Source organism: Aythya fuligula, chromosome 12, assembly GCF_009819795.1.
Source record: "Aythya fuligula isolate bAytFul2 chromosome 12, bAytFul2.pri, whole genome shotgun sequence".
In the NCBI taxonomy this organism is placed as follows: Eukaryota; Metazoa; Chordata; class Aves; order Anseriformes; family Anatidae; genus Aythya; species Aythya fuligula.
This window is the reverse complement of record NC_045570.1, coordinates 2,916,839-2,942,352: the sequence shown is the minus strand read 5'-3', so window position 1 is coordinate 2,942,352 and position 25,514 is coordinate 2,916,839. Positions and strand designations below refer to the sequence as shown.

Genomic DNA, 25,514 nt, shown 5'->3' with positions numbered 1-25,514 from the left:
ACTTTTTGATGCCAAGGGCTGAAGAGGTCCTGTGTAGGCCACTTCTCATGGGACTGAGGTCACTGCGAGTCATTTAACTCTGCATCCATGATTCTATCCTTCCTTCTGATTTATACTGTTGGAAGGTAACAGTTCCTTTCATTGTTAGTATACTTACAATTATTTTAAAAATTGTAGTTTTTCTTCAGTGAATGAAGAAAATAAAACTCACTCCACTGTTTTCCTCCATAAATGAAACTATCAACTTCTATTTTGGCTGGGTCACACATAAACATAACCGGTGAACCAATTTCTTCCTCGCCTTAAAATTCACTATCACATTCAGTTCATAGTATCAGAAACTGACATTTCTAACCAATTGATGCAGTGGTAAAGACAAAGGTGATGGCAAATATATTTGATTTTTTGAGTATTTTCAACTCACAGTGGTTTTCTTCCTGTTTATTTTTCAAATGATCATTTTTCACTAAAAAAGTTCAAGACTGCTGGAATTTTCACTTAGCATATTAATAACAGGCTTTCAAATTAATTTTCCACACACTCTTTTGATATCTTATTTGTATGGGGAACCCAAAGTGGGGCGCAATATTCTAGATGCAGCCTAACAAGTGCCAAGTAAGGGGACAATCACATCCTTTTATTTATGGGCTATGTCCAGTTAACATAACCCAGGATGCTGTTGGCCTTCTTGGCTGATAAGAATGCGCTGCTGGCCCACATTCAGCTTGGTATTAACAAAAATTCCCAGCTCCTTTTCAACTAATCTGCTCAGAAAGCCTTTCCTCAGCTTGTATTCTGGCATAACACTGTTCTTTCCCAAGCTCGGGACTCTGCACTTATCCACGCTGGATTTGTCAGGTTCCTGCTGGCCCATGCTTCCAGCCTGTCTAGATTTCCTTGGACAGCAGCCCTGCCCTCAAGACTGTGACCGGTCTCCCTTAATTTGGTGACATCTGCTGACGTGATGCAAGTGCATGCCGTCACCTCCTCGAGATTCCTGATAATAGCAATAAAGAGGACAGGTCCCTGTACAGCCTGTGGTACTCAGAATACTACAGGCCTGCAGACAGAGCCAGACCCACTAATCACTACAGTCTGAGCCTGATCATCCAACCAGCTTTATACCTGTCTAGGTGTCCACCCCGCCGGGCTGCAATTCGAACAGAATAATGTTGTGGGTGCAACTGGCCAAAGCCTTGCTAAAGTCAAGGTCAGCTACACTCACCGTTCTTCCTTTACGCACAAATTCAGTCATTTGTTCATCACAAATAGTAACCTGGTTGGTCGGGACTGATCTACCTGGGTGAATGCAGTGACTGCTCCCATTCACTGTGCTCCTGCTCAGGCACTCAGAAATGTGTTGTTTACCACCACCTATGTACTGCCCTCGCTCCATCCCCCCTTAAAGTATCGCCACACTTTTTCTTCCCACATGATGAATTATCAATGCTATGCTCACATGAATTCTCATGTTACAAATAATGGGACCTATGCATCTCCTTAGAAATGGCACACTACTGTCAAAATAATTTATCTGCCCATACCCAAATGAATGCATGCCTTGTCTTAGCAACTTGAATTATAGCCAAGAACAGTGTTTATAATTCTAAAAAAATAATGAATTTGAACACTTCTTAGCTAGCTAGGAAATAAACAATTCTTAATTTTCATTACTCTTAAATTCTGTTAAATCTTTGAAAAGTTAAAAATCTTCAGAATAATAATGTTCTATGGTCAGAATAAACTATCACGTTTTATAGCAGGTGTCTGCATGCATGTTTATCTCTTTCTCCTTCTAGTCTCTAACTAGAAATTCTTACAATTTCTACAAAGTGCTAGGCTGCTCATTATAACATCATATTATTATAAAATAGTTGTGTTATTGTACTTGAGTGCAAAAATGCTATCTGAAAAAGGTAAAGCAAGCTGTAATAAAAAACAACTTATCTAAGGAATACCTAAAAATATGAATTGTCTGACATTTTCTACAGGGGTTAGAGTTTCTCTGGACTAATAATTCTTTGTTACGGTATCAATTTCTTAAGACTTAAAACAGGACCATGCCTACACAATCAAAACAGATTTTCCAAAGCAAATAGAACTGTTCTTTGGCTAGTTATCTGTGCTAAAGTTCAAGTTCAAAAGTTTTCAGATACACAACTAATAGAAAAATATTAAGTACAAAAAGAACATTTAATGAACAAAACATCTTGATTAATTTATGGCCGATAGCTCACATGTCTACAAAGGCTTCTCTGTACCAGCATTTTATTACCACAAAATCCAGAATAAGTTCCATGAACATTTAATTGCCTGGCTATGCTCCTGGTCTAATTTCCTGCATACAAATACTCGCTATCAAGCACTTGGATCCATTTCTATTTTCTTCTGTTTTAAAGTGAGGTCATCTAAATTTAGACTAAAGCATTCCCTTGTTGATGAACAGTAACTGGAAATAAGAAGACATTCTGCTTTGCCTAAGCAACAACTCTCCAGCAGCACTAGACCTAAACACATATCCGGTGATTATAAAATATCAAGCTTTGCTTCCAAGCTTATAGGGCATGGCAATTTCCCACACTGTGGACAGTCAGTGAGTGTTTAACACACCTACACAGTAAGGAAAAAAAGAATGCGCAATTTATACTTAATGATGGCACTTACCAAACAAGAACCAGCAGTCTGAAAAACAAATGTGCTATCTAGGTGACCACTTGCTATTGTTTGTTCTCTTACATAATAGCCCACTTTGCTCATTCCAGATGGACTTTCCAGCAGTGTACACCACAAAAAGCTGTCACGTTCGCCGTTCAGGCATAAGTTCTCCTTTACAAGAGGTAAAGCACCTGCTGCAGGATGTTTAGACAGCAGCAGAGAGATATACACATCTCATGTGAGAGCAGCCCAGACATGGTTAACAGAGCAATTACTTCTCCACATGCAACTTCTGGTCAATTATCAATAACTTACAGACTGCAGCCCAAGCAGACAGTTGGAAGCTAACCTAACAAGCCTCTGCTGGAAGTAGAAGCTGAGCTGAGCACCACTGAGAATAAGGCTTTAAAATATGGAAAGCAGAAGCATCCCAAAGCAACAAAAAACACCAAAAATTCAAACACAAATAATTAAAAAAAAATAATTTAATTTGCTCTAATGTAGCATTTTCATATTCTAAACACTATATTAAATGCTATCGTTAAAAAAGAGTCAAAAAAATGACTGTAGGCAAATACTACTAGAATCGTTTACTTTTATCCCCAGCCACAACCTCCCAGATACAGAAGTTAACCGTACTTCGGTCTGACAACTGAGAAGCTTATAGGAATATTTGCTAAATCATTTCAGTGAAAATGTACCAGGCTAGCTCAAAAGATTTAGTTAAATATTTTACTAATCCAACTCATTTTGACTGAAACAGGTAACGAACAATCACAGAAGCAGCTCAAGCTTTTCAGCGATGGCATGGTAGCCTCTGTAGTCAGAAAGAACGTACACAAGTGGTAGACAGGATAACAGTACAGCAGCTTAACAAAATACTAAATATACACAATACCAAAATCATTAAGTACACTAACACTGAACAGTCTGAAGTGTTTAAGTTTGGCAAACACTTGCTGTGCCATTATCTTCCTCATCCCCTCCTTTCCTCTTCAGCAGTGCTAGGACAGAAAGATGTGCACAATCTTCAGTGCTAAGATGATGAGGAAGGGCAAAGCTCCTCATCTCTTCCCCATACCCTTGAATATACTCCTTCCTCTCTATAGCACACTACTAGAACAAAACTGCTAAATATGCAAATCAGTGGGAGAAGGAATTATATTGGAATATCATCGTATTTCATTCACCAGGGAAAGAGAAGGGACGAGTAAGGTTCTGGCAGCTCATTACTGCTCTGTACTGCAGACTCCTTCAATATGTCAAACCTGCAAAGCCCAGGCCTCAATTCATCACAGCCTCCTGAAATCCCAACAACTAACCTAATTAATAATATCTCAACAGTTGATAGATATTACAAGAGTTATCTTCTTCACCAAAGTCCCTGATTTTACCTGTATCTTTAAGGAAGTCTCAACTCTTTGTGGTAAAACTATACCATGTACTTCAAAATTGTATTCATTTGTGTCTTGGTCTGAGTCCCAAAGTTAAAGAAAAAGCACACTCCCAGGCAAACATAACAGCTGACTTATGGAAAGCAAAGCCATGTGCCACATCATAATCAGTCAAGAAGTCGGAAACTGTGACTTAAATGAAAAATTTTGCTTCAGCAAGTTAATTACAACATAAATTAAAGAAATGCTGCTAAAAGAACATGCAACTAATTCATATTCCATGCTAGCTCCAAATAAGCTTGTATTAAAATTGTTCAAAGAAATAAAGGGAAAACTTGAAAAAAGTTCGCCTACCTTCTGGCTGGTCAGTGGTTCTTTCAGATAGCTAGCAGCATTTGGTCATTAAAAACCAATGCCTTAAAAATCCTCCAAATATATTTAAAGCCTGAAGAGTCTTTAAATATACAGAACACATAGTACAACATACGTCTTCACGCTTAAGTACAGACCACTGACATTAAAAACATCCTTCTTAGTATACTGTATGACACCACTTGCTTTGTGCACAATTGAGAGGAATTCATGAACTTCAAACATAGTATGTGGTATTTGAGTAAAAGAACTGATGCTTCATGCTATTTTTCCTCCAGTAATTCCTATTTTCCCAAGTCCGATATTTTACTTCTTTTTAGTCATAAATGTAAAAATACTTGTAATTTGGTATCTCTTACCTCTAGTAAGGCTGCTGCAGGATCCCCCTGCAAGCTCTTGCCCAGTTTATCAACCTCATCTAAAAGGAATACTGGATTGTTAACTCCAACTGTCTTCAGTCCATTGATTATTCTGCCAGGCATACTGCCAACATAGGTGCGTCTGTGAGAAATAAATGTATGTGAGGAAAGAGGAGTCAGACACATGAAACAGGAGTAGAAACATTGAAAACAAAACTCAAAAATACAATAATAAGCTGCCTTATAACAATTCTTCCTTTCTTGCACAACTTTTTGGAACTAATAGATAGAAACACGGAATATGCATCTAAACTGATACAAGCAATTATATTAGAAGATGGAAATTCCAGTTCCATGTTGCATTAGTTGGTCTAGAAAGATAAACTACTTAGCCACTGAAGAATAGGGAAACTTTATGGCTTACAGGCATTCTGCATGAATGTACAAGTTCTACTGTATGAGCAAGCAGAAACAGATTTGGGAACATTAATACTACAATTTTAATAAGATGATACCGGGTTTTTGTCATCACAATAGAATTTACAAAGCACGTTACAAATTAGGTCCGAATTCCAAATATGCTGAAATGTTGATATGTACTGCTTTAACTGATACTCATAAAAATAATCCTATCAACATGAAATGGGATCTGGAACAGTGCAGTGGAACAAAAAGGTATCTGAATTTATTCTGCAAAGCTAGTAAAACTTTTTTCACAATAAATACAGATATTTTACATCCATGCATATCAATTGTTTGCTGTATTTATCATAGCTTTTTCTGCTTGTGTGTAACTAATCAAAATACAATAATTAACAGTACAAAATGCTGATCACTCAGAAGAAAGAGATACATGAAGTGCTGAATTAGAGTACCTATCTCATGACACTCAGAGAGCAGATATGCAGAACAGGCCTGCTTTGCCACATGATCTGTTTTAACACAGTCCAAAATAAACAGGATGACATTTAGAATGATGAAACCAAAAGTACCATGGGAGTAATTTCAAAACATACTAGAGAAGACCTTAAATATACCAAAAAAAAAACCAACCACCAACAAACCACTCTCAAAACACATAGCAGTTATGTTAGTTCCATATAATATTTAATGACTGAGGGTACAAACTGCAGTTACTCTATTTAATTCTGGATCTGACCAAAAATAAAAGTTGATAAGATCTTTTAAATAGGCAGAAGTACAATAGAATTTTAGTTTGCCTATTACCACCTCCATGAGACAGCTGTTACAGACTGGAGCAGACCAGTGCAGTATGCACTAGTTTGTCATCGCCTCACTGCTTTTTCTGTAGAGCTTTACTCTGCAGTGAACAAGTGCACTCCTCTCCACTGAGAAGTACACTATATAACATTTATTACTGATCCAGAATCTGCACGGGGGAGCTATTATACTAGCATGTCACTTCATTCTCCATCTGCACACACCAACCTTGCCAAAAGCATGAAAGGATCCCATAAAATGCTATCAAAAAAATATGAGACTGAAGCAGAACTGAAGTTCACAGAAGTGAATCATGTAGCAGTTCAACGAAACTAATCATTGTAGCAATTCTGTTTTTTTCACAGGATGCTTACTGCACCAGTAAATAATTTCATATGCTTCACAGACGATGCAGCCTGAATATTTTTAATATTCTTTCTATACCAATAATAAGATAAAATATTTAAGTAAACATTAAACCTTCTTACTTGCTTGATACATTATTCTCAAGTACATGCTTAAAGACAATACACTGAGCACGTGTGTATTTATACACACTAAGTTTTAGCTGATCCTTTTAAATTCTATACATTTTTGAGACACCTGTGTTCCAACCGGTTATTAAAAACAGCTTTGGCTTATAAACTGAATGGAGGTATACTGGGTTTCTCTAGTGTAGGGAAAGTACTGAGAACAACCAGCTCTTTCTCTGCCTTTACCATCTGACCGCAACAAAACAGTTCAAGGAATAAAGGCACTAGGTACCAAAAGATTTTCTGAATAGCACGTGTTCATTTACACCCTCACCCTTTTCTTTTTTTTTTTTTTTTTTTTTTCTCCCCCAAAAAGAAACACTTAAAAAAAAAATCAGGGTTTTTCTTCCCTGATAAACAGCAGATATTGTTATTCATAGACTGAAATGCACTTTTCCCCCCTCAACCCTGAAGCCAGACTTCAATTCACAGTCATTTTAGTTTAAAGAAGATTTGGGTATTTAATGACACAAGAACACTTGTAGAAGATTCTCATATACACAAAATCTTTCAGTGAAATTGTTGTGCACAATCAAGTTCCTTAATATTACACAAAAACCAAGCTCTAGGAAGGATGAAACAACGCATCAAGATGCAGTTATGGAAAAACAGGAAAACAGATAGGTACTCAAGCCAATTTGTAACAAGTCACATGAGATTAACAGATCAGAGAATATCAAGAGTATCAAAATTAAAGGGCTTCTAAAGCAAGAGATAAGAAAAAGATTCCAACAGTTACAGCAAATTATTAAAAGATTCTTTGTTTAAACGCACTCTGTCCAAAATAAGCCTTGGGTCATGAGCTACCACATAAAAAATAGAAACGACAGTCCAACTGAAATGGGTCTACTGTTACTAAAAGGATGAAATGGTTACCTATACAACTCAAAACATCTTCAAGAAATCAAAGGCCAAAATTAAAGGAACTTTTTGCAGGAAATATGGAGGAGTTCTGCAAAATACCATCATCTCCACAGAATTAGGGATAATAGATGATAAAAGTACATGGAGGCTAAAGTATTCTGCTCTTCCTTTCACTACGTAACAATTGACTAGTCTTTCTCTTCCTCCCTCCTGTACATTCTTCTTCTCATTTGCAATTTAAATTGTCTCTAGATTTGGTAAATCAAACAATTAACTTCAATGTAAATGTTTAATCAACACATTGCATTTCAAATAAAAGCATGTTCAAGTTAATTTACACAATAGAAACTTGGGTCTATGCATTTTAGGATTACAAATACCTAGGTATCAATCTACTCTTCTCATGTGTAACAGCCTAAATCTGTGATACACCTTCATTTATCAGAGATGGACAAATGCCTATTTCATTATGCTACTTATCAAAGACTCATGATCTTTAGAGTGAGTAAGGAATGCTAATGCCACACATTTAACAACAAAGAAGAATAACCTAGTATTTTACCTTAAAAATACAAACATAGATAGCCTGTTTTATTTCTAAACAGTTACTGTGGAACACAACTGAATGAAAGAGCCCTCTGAGAGACAGACTCAGCAGATATTTACATATTAAAACACTGCAATATCATAACATTAAAATTACAAGCAGATATGGCCTTTTATCTGTTTGGACATCAACCTTTGCCTTGTAACATGTAAAAATGAACGCTGCTGTTTGTGAGCAGCAGCCACCGATTGTAAGGATGTTATTCTCTATTTTCATTATTTCAGCAAGGGTTAAAAGAAAGAAAAATGATGTTTTAACATTAGCATTTTGATATAATGTGGCTTTGCTCAGTTTTTGACACACTGTTTCTCTCCATGCATTCAACCTAGAAACAGCATCAGCTCCTTTCCATTAAAACAGGAAGTTCAGATCAAGTTTCCTGGCCATCTCTCCTCTGTAGTAACAGCTGAAAAACACCTTAAGAGTTCATGCCACAGAAGGTCTATAATTTAGTAATCTTTTTATTTTTAAATCAGTGAAAAGTTACCCTTAAGAAACACTAGAGCTGCACAGCCTGGCATCAGGAGCTACCTATCATAGAAAAAAGACAGGTGGAAAAATCTAACTTGATCAGCTCTCCCAAGGTACACTAGGAATGTTAATGAATCAGAACCCTTAAAGCAGTCTTAGTATTATGGATAAAAGCATGACCCAATTTCTTCATGTTGTTCTATGACAAACAGTTTTAAATTGTTTTTAACTACAGTGGTTTTCAAACTGCAGAATTAAGAAAAGATAACAAAGTTAATGCCACTGGAGATACTATTTATGAACTGGGGTGCACCTACCCAAGTGCTTTACAAATGTATCTATGCTTTGCAATTGTGTAACAAAGCTATTCTGCAGGGGTCAAACTTTTTTTTTTTTCTTTTTTTTTTTTTCCCCTAGTACAACAAGGCCTGTACTATAGCTGGTCAGGAACTGCACCTTTTCACACACAGATGCACCTGAACAAATCTTCAGCATATAGCTAAGCCAGAAGTGAACTATCCAAGCTTCTGGAAAGTGAAGAGTGCTGATAATAAAAGAAAGAGCACTTCGCACAGGGGAGAGAGAGAGAGATACACAGTGATCTCACTAGCACCTCTATAAATGAACGGTGCAATTACATCTTTCCTTTTTAAAAATAGAAAACTACACACATGCAAGAGAGAAGATCATACAGTTTGTGCATGGAACAAAGTATCAGGACTGAGATCTTACACTCAGTGAACTTATTGGGTAACAGTTATTTTTTTTAAATTCAAGTTACCACCAAGAATAAAAGAGCAAACTTTTACATATGGTGTAGCTGAGTTGTACATGTAACAACAGCTGGAGGATGTCTGATAAAGCAGTTCTGTTTTTGTACCAAGCTGATGACTTCATTTGGGGAATGCAGAGCAGTAGTAGCTGCTCCGCACCCAATCAAAAACAACTCACAGAAACCCCAGCTGCAGGCACATGATCCACGCTTCGATGGTAGAAACTGGGCACTTGCAGATTGCCCTAGTTACGCCTCACGCAGAACAGCACACGGAGACACCACCACCCTCCCTGCTGCAATCCAATACGTTTTGCTTTGCTTGCTGAATCTAGCAGCACACCCCTTTCACCTGCGACAGTAACACACTGCCAAAGCAAATGCCATTTCAGGCACTATCTGCTTGCAAATGAGATGGATCCACAGTTTCTTTCTTAATGTTTTAGTACATTTGGTACATTCTGTAAATGTTTAGTACATTAGTGGGTACATACACTATCGTTTTTCTGCGGTGTTAATGGTATCTTTTAACTTACGCCTTAAAGCCTAAATGGGAGCTTTGAGGAGAAAAAGAAGGGCTCCCAACATGTAGTACTAGACAACCAGCCTACGTATCAGTAACACTCAGGAAACAGGAACCTATGTCTCCTCCACGTTCAGACGGCTTCTGTAATTCCTTTCTGTGACTGCTGCCAGAAGCACGATACAGATTCACTTGACTGGGATTAACTTGGAGGATCTATTCATGCAAAAGGACATCACAGAGAACACTTTACAGAAAGGCTGTAGTTTTAACTTGATTAAATCTGAGAAGCAGAACAAAAACTGTAGTAGAATTTAAAAAAAAAAGTATTCAACTTGTTTTTTGCTTACAAACCTTGCAAAAGCAGTTGGTTACAAGGGACTCCTGCTAGCTGCCATGATGTTCTAGTGTTCAACTATACACTCATTTGTTGAAGAGTAACCACATAGAACTCTTGTCAGTTCTGGATAGTGTTTTTCCTTTCTTGTCTTATCAAATACTTCCCATCAGCTAATTTTTTGCATTTTTTTTTTTAATTAAGATTAGTTTCTCACATGTATTAATAGTTTAATAACGCCTTCAAAAATACTATAATTACAGCCACAAGCACCTGAATTTGACAGTTTTTAAAGTCCTTATGTAACTGTAGCCTTCTGTATTAGGTGTAAGTGCAAGACAGAAAGCCAAAAATTAAATAAAGAAAACAGTAAGGAATTACCAGCAATTGAGTAAGAGTTGATGACAGTTTTACTTTTGTTCATAATGTCTGCTTCACAGACACGGTCTCCCTTTTAGAAATGCTTGATTCGCACTGAGCTGTGGAAAAAGTTACTTAATGTCTGTAAATGCTTAGTATTCAACAGCCTCTAGTGGTTCCAGTTCAAACAGCAACTGGTAGTTGAACTACGCTTAAATTACTTTTAGGATCCATACCATAAGTAATTTGAAACATGAGAATCCTTACTTACTAAAACAGTGACACTTTGTGAATTACAGGAATAACATCCAGTGAAGAAGGAGGGCAGTCTTGCTGCTTTTTCCATTTGTATCTAAGTAAACTGGCAAGAAGGCCAGATACTGCAAAGGTTTACAAAACAATCACAGACACACTGTTGCTAGACACCGAAAAATTATATATTAAAACTAATGTATCTACAACCTTCTACTATGCAATATTTAGCCCTCCAGTGGCTGCTGGGTATGTTGATTAAACCCACCCTAAGAAAAAACTTAAGATGATCATTCAAGCTACATGCTCAAGGCCACACTAGGTGTGTCCAACAGTGGAAAACAAAACCCTGCAGATTTGTGACAGAAGAATGCGTATAGGAATAAACACGTATTACTCATTTTCCCAAGGGAGCTCAACCAAAGGTCTACAAAACAACTCTGAATTTTAAGTTGTTATCAAGTACAAAACCACTGTTTCAATACTTTTTCTCCCATGTTCTGGGTGAAGAAGTGACTGATCAATAATATATTAAACGCTAGATTCCTAGTAATACATTACATCCTGGATTCCTAGAAGTTTATGCACAAGAGTTTCATCACAAGATTCCCCAGTTCCCAGCTGGGACTCTGAACTTCGACCACGCCAATGTGCTCACTCATACAACGAGCTTACATGCTGACAAGTTTGATACCACAAAATAAACTTTTGTTAGGCATTTAAGTTTTCATTAAAATCAGTAGTGAAGTAATAAGAATACCAAGGTCTTTTTTATGCCTTGAAAACAAAAAGAAATCACAGGATAATCTGGAACCGAAGCAACACTGATGGTGTATTCTGAGAGCTGAAAACAGCAGCACAGACATGGGGCAAAATTATCTGCTACACGGCATCAACAAAAAAACAATTTTAATTTGCAATTATTTGCCAACTGCTGTAAGGAGAAATCTCATGGTTTTACAGATCTGTAGAGCCCCAACAAATTCATTATTCCAAACTTCTTACACTGCATGCAGTAAGCACAGAAGATGGTTAACAGAACCAAAAATGCTGCACTGATGTTTAGCAGTTACTTATCTACATTACCCATTTGTTATGCTTCCAGTTGTGAGGTATGGAAAACAAACTGATATAAACAAATGGTTTAGAAGATTAAGGTGTAAAGAGATGTAAGATGAAAACAAAAGTCCTAAGGAAAGTTAACCGAAAAATCTCCTTTGAAGTCTTTCAGCTTAAGTTCCTTGTAAAAACGGAAAAGTAGTACACCAACAAGTTTGAAATACTATTAATAACTCAGTTGTTATTCCTGAGCAATTTTTAAGCATCACTTACAGTTTTTATTCTGGCTTTAGTATCAAACATTGTTATAAAGTACTGAATTGTTGATAAAACACTACTTTTTGTAACTAAATCTTTGCGCTCCCCTTCAAAGGAGAAAAATCAGATCCAATATTAAGAAAGATGTTTGCATTAGACTTTCTACTGAATTTTAGTACACAGGGCCAAAATAACAGAAGATTAAATGGCTTAGAAATATAACTGCACTTTTAATTATCCCAAGCATATGTCAATTCTTAAGGCACAAACTTGTGAAGTTCACAGTTCATGATTTTTGTGTTGCATTTCTAGATCCATTTGTGATTATTCTGTTCTCCACTGTTACAATAAAGGGCAGTAGCAGAAGGATAAATACCTATCTCAACACTGAATATACTCTCCTGTTATTAAAATTGTATTACTGAATACCAATGAAAATCAATTAATAACTACCAGTGTTTGAAATTAGTAAAATCTCTCTACATCAGCTGAACAATTAAAATAATCGATACGTTCTTTAATAAAAGAAAAAAATATACATAGGAAAGGAGTAAATTGTTACCTGTGGCCTCGAATATCGGACTGATCACAGACTCCTCCTAAGGCAATTCTGTGGAATTCTCGACCCAAAGTCTTTGCAATTGATCTTCCAACACTAGTTTTACCAACTCCTGGGGGTCCCACAAAACAAAGAATGGGTCCCTTGAGGTTGTTTTTAAGCTGTCTGACAGCTAAGTACTCCAAAACTCTCTTCTTCAACTTCTCCATAGCATAATGATCATTATCCAAAAGAATTCGAGCTGCACGAATTTCTAGTCGATCTATCGATCATTGACAACAGAAAGGATATCAGCACATTTCCCCTTTGAAATGGAAACAATTCATTCTACAGTACCACAGAAACAAATACATTCTCAAATACGTTCATTAATGGAATCCTCCCAACACACACGATTGTACACAATGTTTCACTAAAACAAAGTTCTTATAATCCTTTTTTCTTTAATAAGGAAAAGTAAATTGCTATTTAAACTATAAAACTATAAACTGTAAATTACTATTACTATAAACTATTGATAATGGAATTAAAAACCACACAAACAAAACACCCTTCCACTGTGTCAGAGATTTGAAATCTGGTTCAAATGAACTTTATACTTGTCCAGAAACAGCAATTCAGCAATGTACAAAATTCTCAGCATTTGCTTCTTACAGAAACAAGTCTGATCCTGTCAGGTCTTATCAAATGACAAATTCATCCCTATCTCCTCTTCATCATCTACTTATGCTACCATCTGACTAACAAAGCAAGATCCCATTGGCTTGAATGGCAGGCTTTACTTGCTATACAACATTTATGCACTACATAAAATACCCCTGTGATACTAGGACTGGAAGAGTTAAGCTTTTGCAGTTGCCATAATTTGAAATAAATTGAATCCAAATATTAACTAATGCTTAGCACAAATCTCTGTCCTTTCCTCTATAACATAAAGAGAGAAGGCAGGAAGTAATGAAGTCTATCAACTCTGCACACACCTACCTTTCAACTTCTACAGGCTGCACATTCAAACCTCCTCATACCAATAATTGTGCATGTTTCGCATATAGACAACAGTTATTAGTCCCATCAACCATGTGATTTTTTTTGTAATGAAACACTGAACAAAAAATTACCATAATTTTCTGGATTTTTAAATTGAATTTTCCATTTTTCTATTCATGTATATTTTTATTTACTGTATCTATGAAGTCCAAAGTATCACTCACATGAACACAAAAACAAACTTTGCAACTTTGCTTCAAGGAAAAACTTCAAACCATGTGACATGGCATAATTCTGCAAGATTAAAGAGCACCTTTCTCCAACAGGACATGAGAGTCAACAAACACTTTACCCACTTTGGGATTCTTTGCGTAATACTGCATTTGTATGCAGATATTTTCTTTAATCACTAAATTGAAAAAAGATGTACAAGCAAATTCATGAACACACAAGGGTCTAGTTCAAAAATGCCAAGATTTGTGACCATGTGTGCGAAGAAGGCAAAAGACATGTTTCTGATGGTGTGGTATATTAAATTTCTGTTTAAGATCAGATTGTTTTAAAAGTCATTTAAAAGCTTCATTCTTCAAAAGCTAGAAGTAACTAAAACCCTTTACCCCAGCAGAACACTTTTCTGGAAAGTAATGTTGCCCAATTAATCTACTCACGTTGGTCAGAAAGAAAAGTCAGGCTTGATTTTCTACCTTTTTATTGTTTTCCATTTTTGCATCCTGTTCTTATAAGAATAATATCAATCTCTACTCAAAGCTTTTGAAAACTGTGGTAAAAAGCTGAGAGGATACTTGTTTTTTTCTATTGTGCTCAAAATTTTTACAACAAAAAACTACAACTCTCCTTTTTCACCTTCTTGTTCTTAACCAAACTTGGCTAAAATATTCAGTATACAGATCTTATCTTAAAAAAGGTAATCTGAGAGGCTTTAGTACCATTAATAACATTTTTACTATGAAGCAATGAAAAAAATTTTTGCAAGAGAGAAGTATGCAGTCTTTGCATTGTAGCTACTTGTCCTAAAACATCCCTGCAAAAGACAAACAATAAAAGAAGCATTTACCTTTCGTACTCTTGTTCCATGGCAATTCTACCATAAGTTCCAAGTAATTTCTTGTCAAAGCATATTCTGGCATTGACTGCGGCATCTTCTTTAATCTGGAAGTACATGCACAGACTTCATAAGGCTAATGAAGAACTAACTGCAAAGACACTCTCCTGTACTACAAGAAAGGTATTTAGCAAACCCTCTTAACTTCCCAACATCTGCAATACTAAAAAAGTAAATAACTATTATATCAGTTAGGAGATTGTCTTTGCAGAATGTAAAACAAGTTTACTAGCATTATATAACCAGAAAAGGGGAAAAAAAAAAAGTATCATATCCCTATGCATACAATGCATACACAATGCATGCAACACAATGCATATACATTATCACCAAGGAGGTTGTTAACCATCACCTCTACCACCGATACCAGTTATCTCCACACCAAAGGAGGAGGAAAAAAAGACTAGTATCTGGATCTTTTAATCCACTAATTATTAACAGCAGTGGTATTATTTGTCCCCACCCTTTTCTTTTACTTTTTCACTTTATAACATAGAGGTTTAGAGTCTACAATTTAATGCTTTATTAATTTATAATCCACACATAGAAGAGTTTGTATTTGGAAAATCCGACAAGATGACAAAAAGACAAAATGATGAAATTTGTAAGTAAAAAGTAGCACTTTACCAAAATGCTGAGAATTGTTTCTAAAACACAACCAACACAAATACATAATCATGTAAAAGGCTAAAGCAATATTTCTTTCTAAGAGAAAGAAATGAAACCCTCATTTCAAAGTCTCCTACCTCTTTATTTCCTTAAGACAAACTTTAAGAGCTTGTTCTGACATACTGGATGTTCTTATCTTTTTTTCCAGCATAACAACATCATCATGATCTTCCTCCTCCTCCTCATCTTCTGCAGTGCTTGGAATGTGATTGATTCTTCTATTAGGACGAATAGCTACAACCTATGAAATAGATAACAGAAAGCCACAGAATAGCACCATTTTTTATTTTTTTTAAGAAGGTGGGTACTTGGACTTTGAATAGAAACCATAAGAAAAACATGCAAGATTTTCGGAAAGCCCACTTAATAGAAAAAGTCAGATTTTAATCCACTAAAATACTTGAAAAGGTGTTGCTGGTATAACTTTAAAAAAGTTAGTTTTTATTTTACTGTACATCATTCGCTAAGTGCATTTGTCGTCTTATCTAATAGGTAACAGAAGACCAGGACAAAATTTAGAAGAGTAACTGTGATATTTTGAATGGCTTAGCATTGCAGCCCATAGTATTGGGCAGAATAAGGATAATCTTTACAAAACAGATAAGTCATCTCTCTTACTCTTTTTCATTTCTCAATTACTTCCTGATTTCTAAATTGCATATATATAATTAGATGCAGCAAGTCTAGGTTGCCCCAGTTTAGCCAACTACATTTCACAACACGCATTTATATTTCAAACACATATCTGCATTTCAAAAAGCTGTCATTCACCTTCAATGCTATTAATAAATTGTACAAATCTCACTGCACAGTATGCACATACCATGTGTGTATACTGGTCATCAGATGATTCTTTAAAGAAAAAAAAAAAAAAAGAGCATTTATTCAAAGTCAGAAAATGCCCAGATTAAAAGAAACGATGCCTGGGTAACTTTGAAAGAATGTTTTCTTTGTTAGGTGCCTGAACAACCAAAGTTGCCAGCTGGGTGTTCTCTGCTGATACAGAATGACCATGAGACATTGTGGCCACAGATCAACACTTTGCACAAATCACAATCATATATGTTCATCAGCCTGTTTAAAAGTGCAGCTTTATATTTACGATATTTAAGTATCCCAGACATAAAGGTCCATACCCTTTTATCATCATCCTGTTTGGGTTTTCTTGTTTTTTGAAGCAGCTTCAGTCCTTCAATTTGTCTAACAAGCAATGGTATAGTCATCTTGAATCGCTCCTCCAGCCTAACAGCATCTAAAATCTAAGAGCACAGAGTTATAAGAAACCAACACGTTCACACCAATGGATTATCAATGTGGGGAAGGAAAACCCTGTTGATGCTGTTACTGTTTTTTGATCACTGTTATGAAATAGATGGTTTGGGAAAAAAGAAATAAAAAATGAAAGAGATTACAGGATACAAAATCTAGCCTTAAGGTCCGTATGCCAAAATTACAAAGTACCTCAAAGAACAAAAGTTTGTCCCATTTTTAAAGTGCCTTGTTAGTTCAGTTACATTTTCTGTGGCAAACATCTACCAGCATTCTATTTCTCAGTTACAGAGCCTCAGAAAAGAGCTCTCTCTTGAAAAAACTACAGCACGATCTCCTCAGCTAACCGAGAAAAAATCACCTTGTGCATTAAGCTGTTGGGTTTTGTTTGTTTGTTTTGTTGTTGTTGTTGTTTTTGACTTTATACAGTATTTCATTCTCATGTTTAATTATGTTCATGTGTGGAAATGGATAGAATCTGATGCTACTTCCACAGCTTCCACTGCTTGCTCTCTTCTTTATCACTTCAGACAAAAACTGGACACAGTAAATTTGTTGTTTGATGTACCTTCCTCCAGCAGGAGGTTGTATTACAGTGCACAACTTCACTTCAAAGTACTGCATTTATTTTTAACTGTTGTACTCTGAAACAATTTATCTTACGCTTTCAATTCAAGGTTGAATTCATAGCACTGGCAGTGACAAAAGAAAAGGAACACAACTCACAAAAACAGCAATTAACTATAGGAAGACTAGTAAGTATCCTAACATAAGTATTATTTTTATATAATATTATTGTAACATAAGATGCAAATTTCACTAGTGTCTCAATATTTAAAAAAAAGCCACATGTTTAAATGTTTTTTAAAATGATTAAAAGGAACCTGATTCTGGAATTGTTAGCATTAAATATATAGTGATCTGTCAACTCTGACAAGCAAGCAAGATTTCAACACAATTTAAAGATAGATTTATAATTTTTACCATGGATGGGGAAATCCATGTTCTATTTCTGGTTGTTGTATAAAATGATCTGTTTCCAGCACTAACTAATGTTTAACTTTTAGGTGAATTCTGACATAAAGACATAAGGAAAAATATTTTAAACAACAGCATGAAATTTGTTAAATATATTCGCTATCAGTTGTAACACAAATACTTCCTAGCATGACATTATTGCTGTTCAATATCATGTGTAAGCAACTTCAAAATTATCTAAAAAGTGATTAACTATAAGAAAATAGCCAACACCTAATTCTCCTTAAATAGTTTAAGGACATAATACCTGAAGCTTCTCTTGGTTGGATGTACGGATGATAGAAGTAAGTATATCTGGCAAAGCTTCTCTAGGCAGGTTGTCCAGAAGACGTCTCAGCTTTGCAACTGCAGGAACAGACATATCCAGCATCTCAACCAACTGTAATGAGCACACAATGGACAGTATTTGTAGTCGTTGATGTTTCTTTTTAAATTATGTAAGCAACTATCTGACCTAAAAAGCAGTGCATCTTTAAGTATTGGTACGAAAAAAATGTCTAGATGCTTTACCAAAAACATAGAAAAAAAAATGCATGCAGAAGAGGCATTAACACAGCATAGGACAATTGAGACTTTGGGCTTTCTACTGGTTCAAGAAGTTCAAAAGTATCATCATAGTTCCCAGTGCTTTTTTCAATGCCTACATCTCCTAGTAGCCCCCAAACATCCTGATTACAAACATTTGCAGTTCCCTTAAGGCTATTATCATTTTTCTTTTCCACTTCCTTTAAACACAAATTCAATATACCCTGGGTTTATAATGGTTTATAATAAAGATTCTATACATTTTTTCCCATTTAATAATATACTTAAAATTAACAAATACTATAATGTATACTTAAAAGTAAATAAATCAGTTATGCATATCATGAATCCTGGAAAAAAACATCTATTCAAGTGTTCCTTTTACTAGAGTATACTTATTGCATTACTATATATGAAACAGCATCAAGCTATTGGAATAGTAATATACGCGTGTTAGAACCATCCTGCAATGAACTGTACTGAGATCCTGGAACCCAAAACAGAAACCTTAAGCTATATCAAAACTTTATTTTCTAGTAGAACTGAAACTAGCTGTCACTGAAAAACATGATAGAGGGGGAGAGAAAGGCAACAAGAAGAAACAAAGAGAAAAGTCTAAGTACAAGCAGAAATGAACTGATATACTAAATAGGATTAGAATAATTTACCTGTACTGCATACTTATAGAATTGCTCTGACAACTCTCCAAGCTCCTCCTCAGATTTATGCTGATTAGTAAACTGCTCAAGTCGATCCAACTGTTCAACTTCAGCAACTGGATATGGCTTCTCTTTCAGCAGCTGCAGTATCTGGAATCGGCAGAGGCCCGTAACCAGCAATGTATAATGGGGCTTGGGCCAGTTGCTACCAACCACCTGGACTGCCAGAGCAGCAGTGCCAATCCTAAAAACAGAACACATTTTGTATTACTTGGCACCTTCCACAGAACATTTCACGTGTCCCTTACCAACAAGAAACTGAACTGTAGGACCTCTGAGGTTGTAGTTCATTTTCAACAAAGGTAACAGAATTACATGACCTCTTTTGCACGCAGATCAACAAAACCAAACCTTAAAACTCGCAAAGGAACGCAGTAACTGACAAACTAACAATAGCAATATAATACAAACATCCTTTTTGGGAACAAGTAGCTTTTTCATAAATTATTGAAAGGATCTCGGAACAGGACAGGAATGCTTACATTTCTGCTTGAACTATTTGCACTAGAAAATGGGGTGTTTGTAAACTACTGTTCTTCAGTGAAACTGTCTGTCTCATCCAGAATTAACGTTTTAGTTCGCATTTGTCTGACTGAACTATGATTAAACTACCTGCTTAAGCAGAATTAAAATACATTATTGCAACATGTTACTGAATCCGCTAATGCAACAAAGTTTTGTAAGGAATAAAGCATATCAGTTCTATTTGTACTTTATCCCACAGAAATATAATTAGCTTTCAGTAACCTAGCTCTCTGCCTGCGTTAGTTACTAAAGCACAACAAAAACCAGTAACGGGTAGAGCCTTATTGACCCCAAGCTTTATCGCACCGCGCTACCCTCCTGCACCCCGGTCTCGCTTTCCCAACTTTCTGGCAGGCGCCGGCCCCCCAGTCCCTGCCACGGCGACCCCTCCGGAGAAGCTCCGTGGAGGGGAGAGGCTGCCCCAGGGCGGCCGAGCCGCAGAGCCCCGTCCCCAGGGCCCGGCTCGCGGAGGTGCCGGCGGTACCTGTGCAGGGAGGGCAGGTCGTCGCAGTCGGACGTGGGGTCGCTGGTGTTGGGGATGACGCCGATGATGGTGCTGCGCAGCGAGGTGCCCTTCAGGAGCCGGCTGCGCACCAGCTGCATGTTGCGCGGCGAGTCCACGCTGGTCCGCATGGTGGAGCCGGGCAGCAGGACGCCTTCATGGGTGAGCAGCAGCGGCAGGCGGCTGGGGATCTGGATGGCGCTGCCCGCCGCCATGGCCGCCCGCTGCGCCCCGCCGCGCCGCCCGCCCACGGCCCGGCCCCGCCCGCTACGGGCACCCGAGAGGGACCGGCCGGGCCCGGAGGGACGGGGCGGGAGGGGCGGCCCCGCGGCACCCGCCGCCAGGCGGCCCGGTCCTGTCGGGGGCCCCGCCTGCCGCCGGGCCCCGGCCCTACCTCGCGTTTTGTTCTGTGGTGTTTGGTTTCTCCCCTGCCTTGGGGTGATGGCGAGGGGACAGCGCTGTGCCACGGCAGCCTCGGCCAGCAGAGGGCAGGCTAGCACTTGCAATGGGCTCGGGGTTTCGTTTTGTGTGCCTGTTGAATAAATAAATTATTCCAAAAAGTGCTCTGGAGGAGTTTGTAATAACAATAGGCTCCATTAACATAAGGGTAGATAGTGAAAAGCAAGGCTTTGGGATTCCAGTTACTGATTGCCAGTTCCCTGAGTAAAAGGCACATTCCCACACCGTCAGCCCAGGCCCCTTTTCTTCAGGCAGGTATTGGGGCAGGGGCTCCCCAGCGCCCCAGGCAGCCCTGACCCCGCCATCTCTCTGCAGCAGGGTAGGGGCGAAGGCCCAGCACTTCAGCTCAAGCTTTTGCCACACGAGGATTCAAACACGAAGTGGTGGTGCCCAGGACACAGCCTAATCCACTCCCAGCATGTTCATGGGGCCAGTTGAGGGTTGACACTGATCCCAGGACCCCACAAATGCAGGGCAACGTTTAGTGCAGTGTAATTAGGTTCAGCATGGGTACAGGTGTGCTGTGTCTAGCTCCTTTTGCTCTAGTAATACTGCTTTGCTCATTCCTGCAAAAGCCTGCTCGAGGGAAGGACTGTGAGCACTCAGGCCTATGGAGAGGTCAGATGAACAAGCTGATTGCAGAAACTTGCTGTTTTTTTCCCCCTACCCTCCACTGGTGACAAGAGGTGCAATATTAAAAGTGCATGATGCAATAAACTATGTTAGCCAAGCCTTGTTAATCACTGGCAGGCTCGGTATGCTTTGAACAAAGGTAAGCCTGTACAAAGGTGAAATTGTAGTAGCAAGGGCTGTTTATACAAGCTGGCACTTTTGAAACATGCAAGTATAGCTACAGTAAGAAACTTGCTTAGTCATGCAGTTTATTAATACCTTACTCTGTTGGCCTACTAGAAGATGTCACAGTAAAATGATATATGGAAATAATAACACTGGTTAAATGCAAGAAATTACTACAGCTGAGAAAAAAAACAAAATCTCTGTAAAACAGCTACCTCAGACAACTTAGAAAGAACCTAGAATTTAATGTACTATTCAACATGACATTTAGAAAATACTAATGCAAAAGAGTACTTAACACAGGAATATGGAAAATGTTTTGTGAACTTCCTGATGTTAAACATAATTACTCTGTAAACATATGTTCAACACTCACATATGTTTAAGCTTCTCTAATTATATTAGTTTGGAATGCAAACACAAACCAAATCTAAAGGTTAAACATTTGCTCATCATAGTTATTGATAAATTTGCTCAATCTGAATCTTTTCATTAAAAAAAAAAATTAAAAAAAAAAAAAATTAACAATCTCATCATGTTTATTCTCCAGGCTGTAATTTTCTTCCCTTCTTCAGAAATGACTAGTCCCTCTGGTCATTAAAAATAGTTTAACTCATTCTGGAACCGTAACAGAAAATTTCAATGAGTGATTTAAAATCCCTTTCAATTTCCACAAGCAATTCCCAATATCCAGGACTATATTTTACTGCACAAACTAAGTGTCCAGTACAATAGAGACACATCTTGATTAGGATGTCTAGATAGTAGTTCTCTAAATTGTTTTCTGCTTAAATACAATCAGATGACATTTAAGCAACAGCTGTTTTGAACTTTTTTCTGACTAGCTGAATCTCTTGGCACATCGAGAAACAGGCTACCATTAAGATATTAACAGAATTCTGTGCCTCCAACTCAGAAGCTTTTAGACCAGAAGGGACAATAGCCACATGATCTGACCTCCTCTGCATCTCACCAGCAACTTCTGCATCGAGTCCGCGATAACTGAGATGCACTGTATTGCCTGGAGAGGAATTCAGCCGGGATTTAAAGACTTGCTATAAAAGAGAGCCAACCACCTTCACAGCTAAGTGTTTCAATAGTTGATTATGTTGTTCAAATTTGCATCCTGCTTGTAATATCAGTTTAAGACCTGCTGCTGCTGTATCTTTACCTATTAGATTGAAGAGTTGCTTACTATGAGAAAAACAGAATCACAGAATCACAGAATTTCTAGGTTGGAAGAGACCTCAAGATCATCGAGTCCAACCTCTGACCTAACGCTAGCAGTCCCCACTAAACCATATCCCTAAGCTCTACATCTAAACGTCTTTTGAAGACTTCCAGGGATGGTGACTCCACCACTTCCCTGGGCAGCCTGTTCCAATGCCTCACAACCCTTTCAGTGAAGAAGTTCTTCCTAACATCTAACCTAAAACTCCCCTGGCTCAACTTAAGCCCATTCCCCCTCGTCCTGTCACCAGGCACGTGGGAGAACAGACCAACCCCCACCTTGCTACAGCCTCCTTTAAGGTACCTATAGAGAGCGATAAGGTCGCCCCTGAGCCTCCTCTTCTCCAGGCTGAACAAGCCCAGCTCCCTCAGCCGCTCCTCGTAGGACTTGTTCTCCAGGCCCCTCACCAGCTTCGTCGCCCTTCTCTGCACCCGCTCAAGCACCTCGATGTCCTTCTTGTAGCGAGGGGCCCAAAACTGAACACAGTACTCGAGGTGCGGCCTCACCAGAGCTGAGTACAGGGGGACGATCACCTCCCTAGCCCTGCTGGTCACACTGTTCCTGATACAAGCCAGGATGCCGTTGGCCTTCTTGGCCACCTGAGCACACTGCTGGCTCATATTCAGCCGACTATCCACCATCACTCCCAGGTCCTTCTCTGCCTGGCAGCTCTCCAACCACTCATCTCCTAGCCTGTAGCTCTGCTTGGGGTTATTGCGCCCCAGGTGCAGGACCCGGCACTTGGCCTTGTTGAACTTCATGCAGTTGACCTCAGCCCATCGGTGCAGCCTATCCAGATCCTCCTGCAGAGCTTTCCTACCCTCAAGCAGATCGACACACGCACCTAACTTGGTGTCATCTGTGAACTTACTGAGAGTGCACTCGATGCCCTCGTCCAGATCATCGATGAAGATATTAAAGAGGACCGGCCCCAGCACCGAGCCCTGGGGGACGCCACTAGTGACTGGCCTCCAACTGGACTTGGCTCCATTCACCACGACTCTTTGGGCCCGGCTATCCAGCCAGTTTCTAACCCAACGAAGCGTGCGCCAGTCCAAGCCAAGAGCAGCCAGTTTCTTGAGGAGAATGCTGTGGGAGACGGTGTCAAAAGCCTTGCTGAAGTCAAGGTAGATCACATCCACAGCCTTTCCCTCATCCACCCAGGGCGTCACTTTGTCATAGAAGGAGATCAGGTTCATCAAGCAGGACCTGCCTTTCATAAACCCATGCTGACTGGGCCTGATCGCCTGCTTGCCCTGCAAGTGCTGCGTGATGACTCTCAGGAGGATCTGCTCCATGAGCTTCCCTGGCACTGAGGTCAAACTGACAGGCCTGTAGTTTCCCGGGTCTGCCCTCCGGCCCTTCTTGTAGATGGGCGTCACATTTGCTAGCCGCCAGTCAACTGGGACCTCCCCTGATAGCCAGGACTGCTGATAAATGATGGACAGTGGCTTGGCCAGCTCCTCTGCCAGTTCTCTCAACCCTACCAATACTCCGAGACCAAGCCATCACTTATCTTACTAAACTTCTCTGTTAAAGTATATATCTTATTTATTTATTTATTTAAAGATTTAATCCTTCTTAAATGGTAGATGGCCTAAAAGTAGTATTCCAGTAGTGGCTTTGCAACTGTGTATAAAAGGGATAATACCTTCTTTGTGTTCACATTTGATATTCCCTTCTTATAAAATCAAACCTGAAGTTTGTAGCCTAGCAATTTGTAGCTGCTTCACACAGCTTATGCACTAACGCTTTGTGATGGATGCTGTACAAATCTGACTGACAGAGATCTGCATCGATATGATATATGGTACGAGATAGCACATACTATCCCAAATGGCATGGTACAACTGTGATTCCCACCTCATAAATCTGTGTCTATTACCTGAGCTCTGCAGAGTCTCCTGCTTCCACTCTCTGATGCTGGACTGACACAACAGTTAGACCTCATGGAATTTTCAGTGACTAAAACAGATGGGCTTTAGATCTCAGTTCAGTAAGGTACAAAACCAGCTCTTCCACATTAAGCACGTAAAGAGTCCCATTAATTCCATATCTTTCAAAGACTGAAAGGATAGCTAGCAATGATCTCCCTGAGCTCGTTGACAAGAATATGTTAATCATTTTGCAATATGGGTCTTCTGCAAGACATATTTCTTCAAAAAACAATAAAAAAAAAAATCAAGCAATTCAGAGATGCATTTATTTCATACCTATAAAACTCATTTAAGTTATTCCACTCTCCCCCAACTCTGCTCTTTCTTTCACTTGTATGAACATGAAAGAATTCAGCATCTCCATAAAATAAGATCAAGGTACTTCACAATGAAGGCTTGAAATTAGTAATGTTGCTGTCCCCAGGCTTGCAGTATATCAGCAGAACAATCATGAAAACAGCTCAGGATTCCTAATCCAGCATTCTCTACTTTGAATATATCTAATCATTTCCCTTGCATCACATATATACCTCATTACATACACATTGCTCTCAATTGAAGGACTTAGGAATTGATTGCTGTACTGAAGGACAAGACATAATATAAACAAATTTTAGCCTCTCAGTTCTTCCTTTTCACTTTCATAAGCACTAGACTGACTTTCACATCAAGACATTTGTGTTCATATTAATGCTGCAGCTAGAACTGCATACAATGATTGTCTAAATTAACATAACATGACCTAACCTTTATATTAATTAGGCACAGAAATTGCTACAGTACAACTGTGTATAAAAACATTTGCCTCAAGATTTATGGCCAATGGAAAAAAAATATTTTGATAGAGTAAGTGGAATAACTCATGAGATAATCTGTTTTATACCATATAGTGATGATTTGTGTTACGAAAGCGGTATATTTATTTCAAAATATCAAATAAAAATACTTTACAAAAATTCTGAAATTAAAATTCAGAATTGAAAGAGTGGTATTCATCTTTTTTTTTTTTTTTCTCTAAAATCATCATTCTTTGAGGTTTAATAGGCACAAGTAGATGTTGATGCATTCTACCAAATACTTCTGGATTCCTCACACAGTCCTTATATAGGTTGTTTCACACCAGACAGCCAAGCAAT

The 25,514-nt window shown here is 38.3% G+C and overlaps 1 protein-coding gene across 1 annotated transcript in view; it reads right to left on the bottom strand.

Moving 5' to 3' along the window:
* Positions 1 to 20,168, bottom strand: part of LONP2 (lon peptidase 2, peroxisomal) — a 39,595-nt gene extending 19,427 nt beyond the window's left edge. Inside the window, exons 1-8 of the mRNA XM_032195463.1 lie at positions 19,936 to 20,168; positions 18,876 to 19,110; positions 17,930 to 18,061; positions 16,512 to 16,634; positions 15,453 to 15,616; positions 14,659 to 14,753; positions 12,600 to 12,858; positions 4,781 to 4,922 (exon numbers count right to left, since the gene is read on the bottom strand). Of these exons, the coding sequence (XP_032051354.1) occupies positions 4,781 to 4,922; positions 12,600 to 12,858; positions 14,659 to 14,753; positions 15,453 to 15,616; positions 16,512 to 16,634; positions 17,930 to 18,061; positions 18,876 to 19,110; positions 19,936 to 20,168 (1,383 nt within the window). The remainder of the gene's footprint in view (positions 1 to 4,780; positions 4,923 to 12,599; positions 12,859 to 14,658; positions 14,754 to 15,452; positions 15,617 to 16,511; positions 16,635 to 17,929; positions 18,062 to 18,875; positions 19,111 to 19,935) is intronic.
* Positions 20,169 to 25,514: the final 5,346 nt, after the last annotated feature.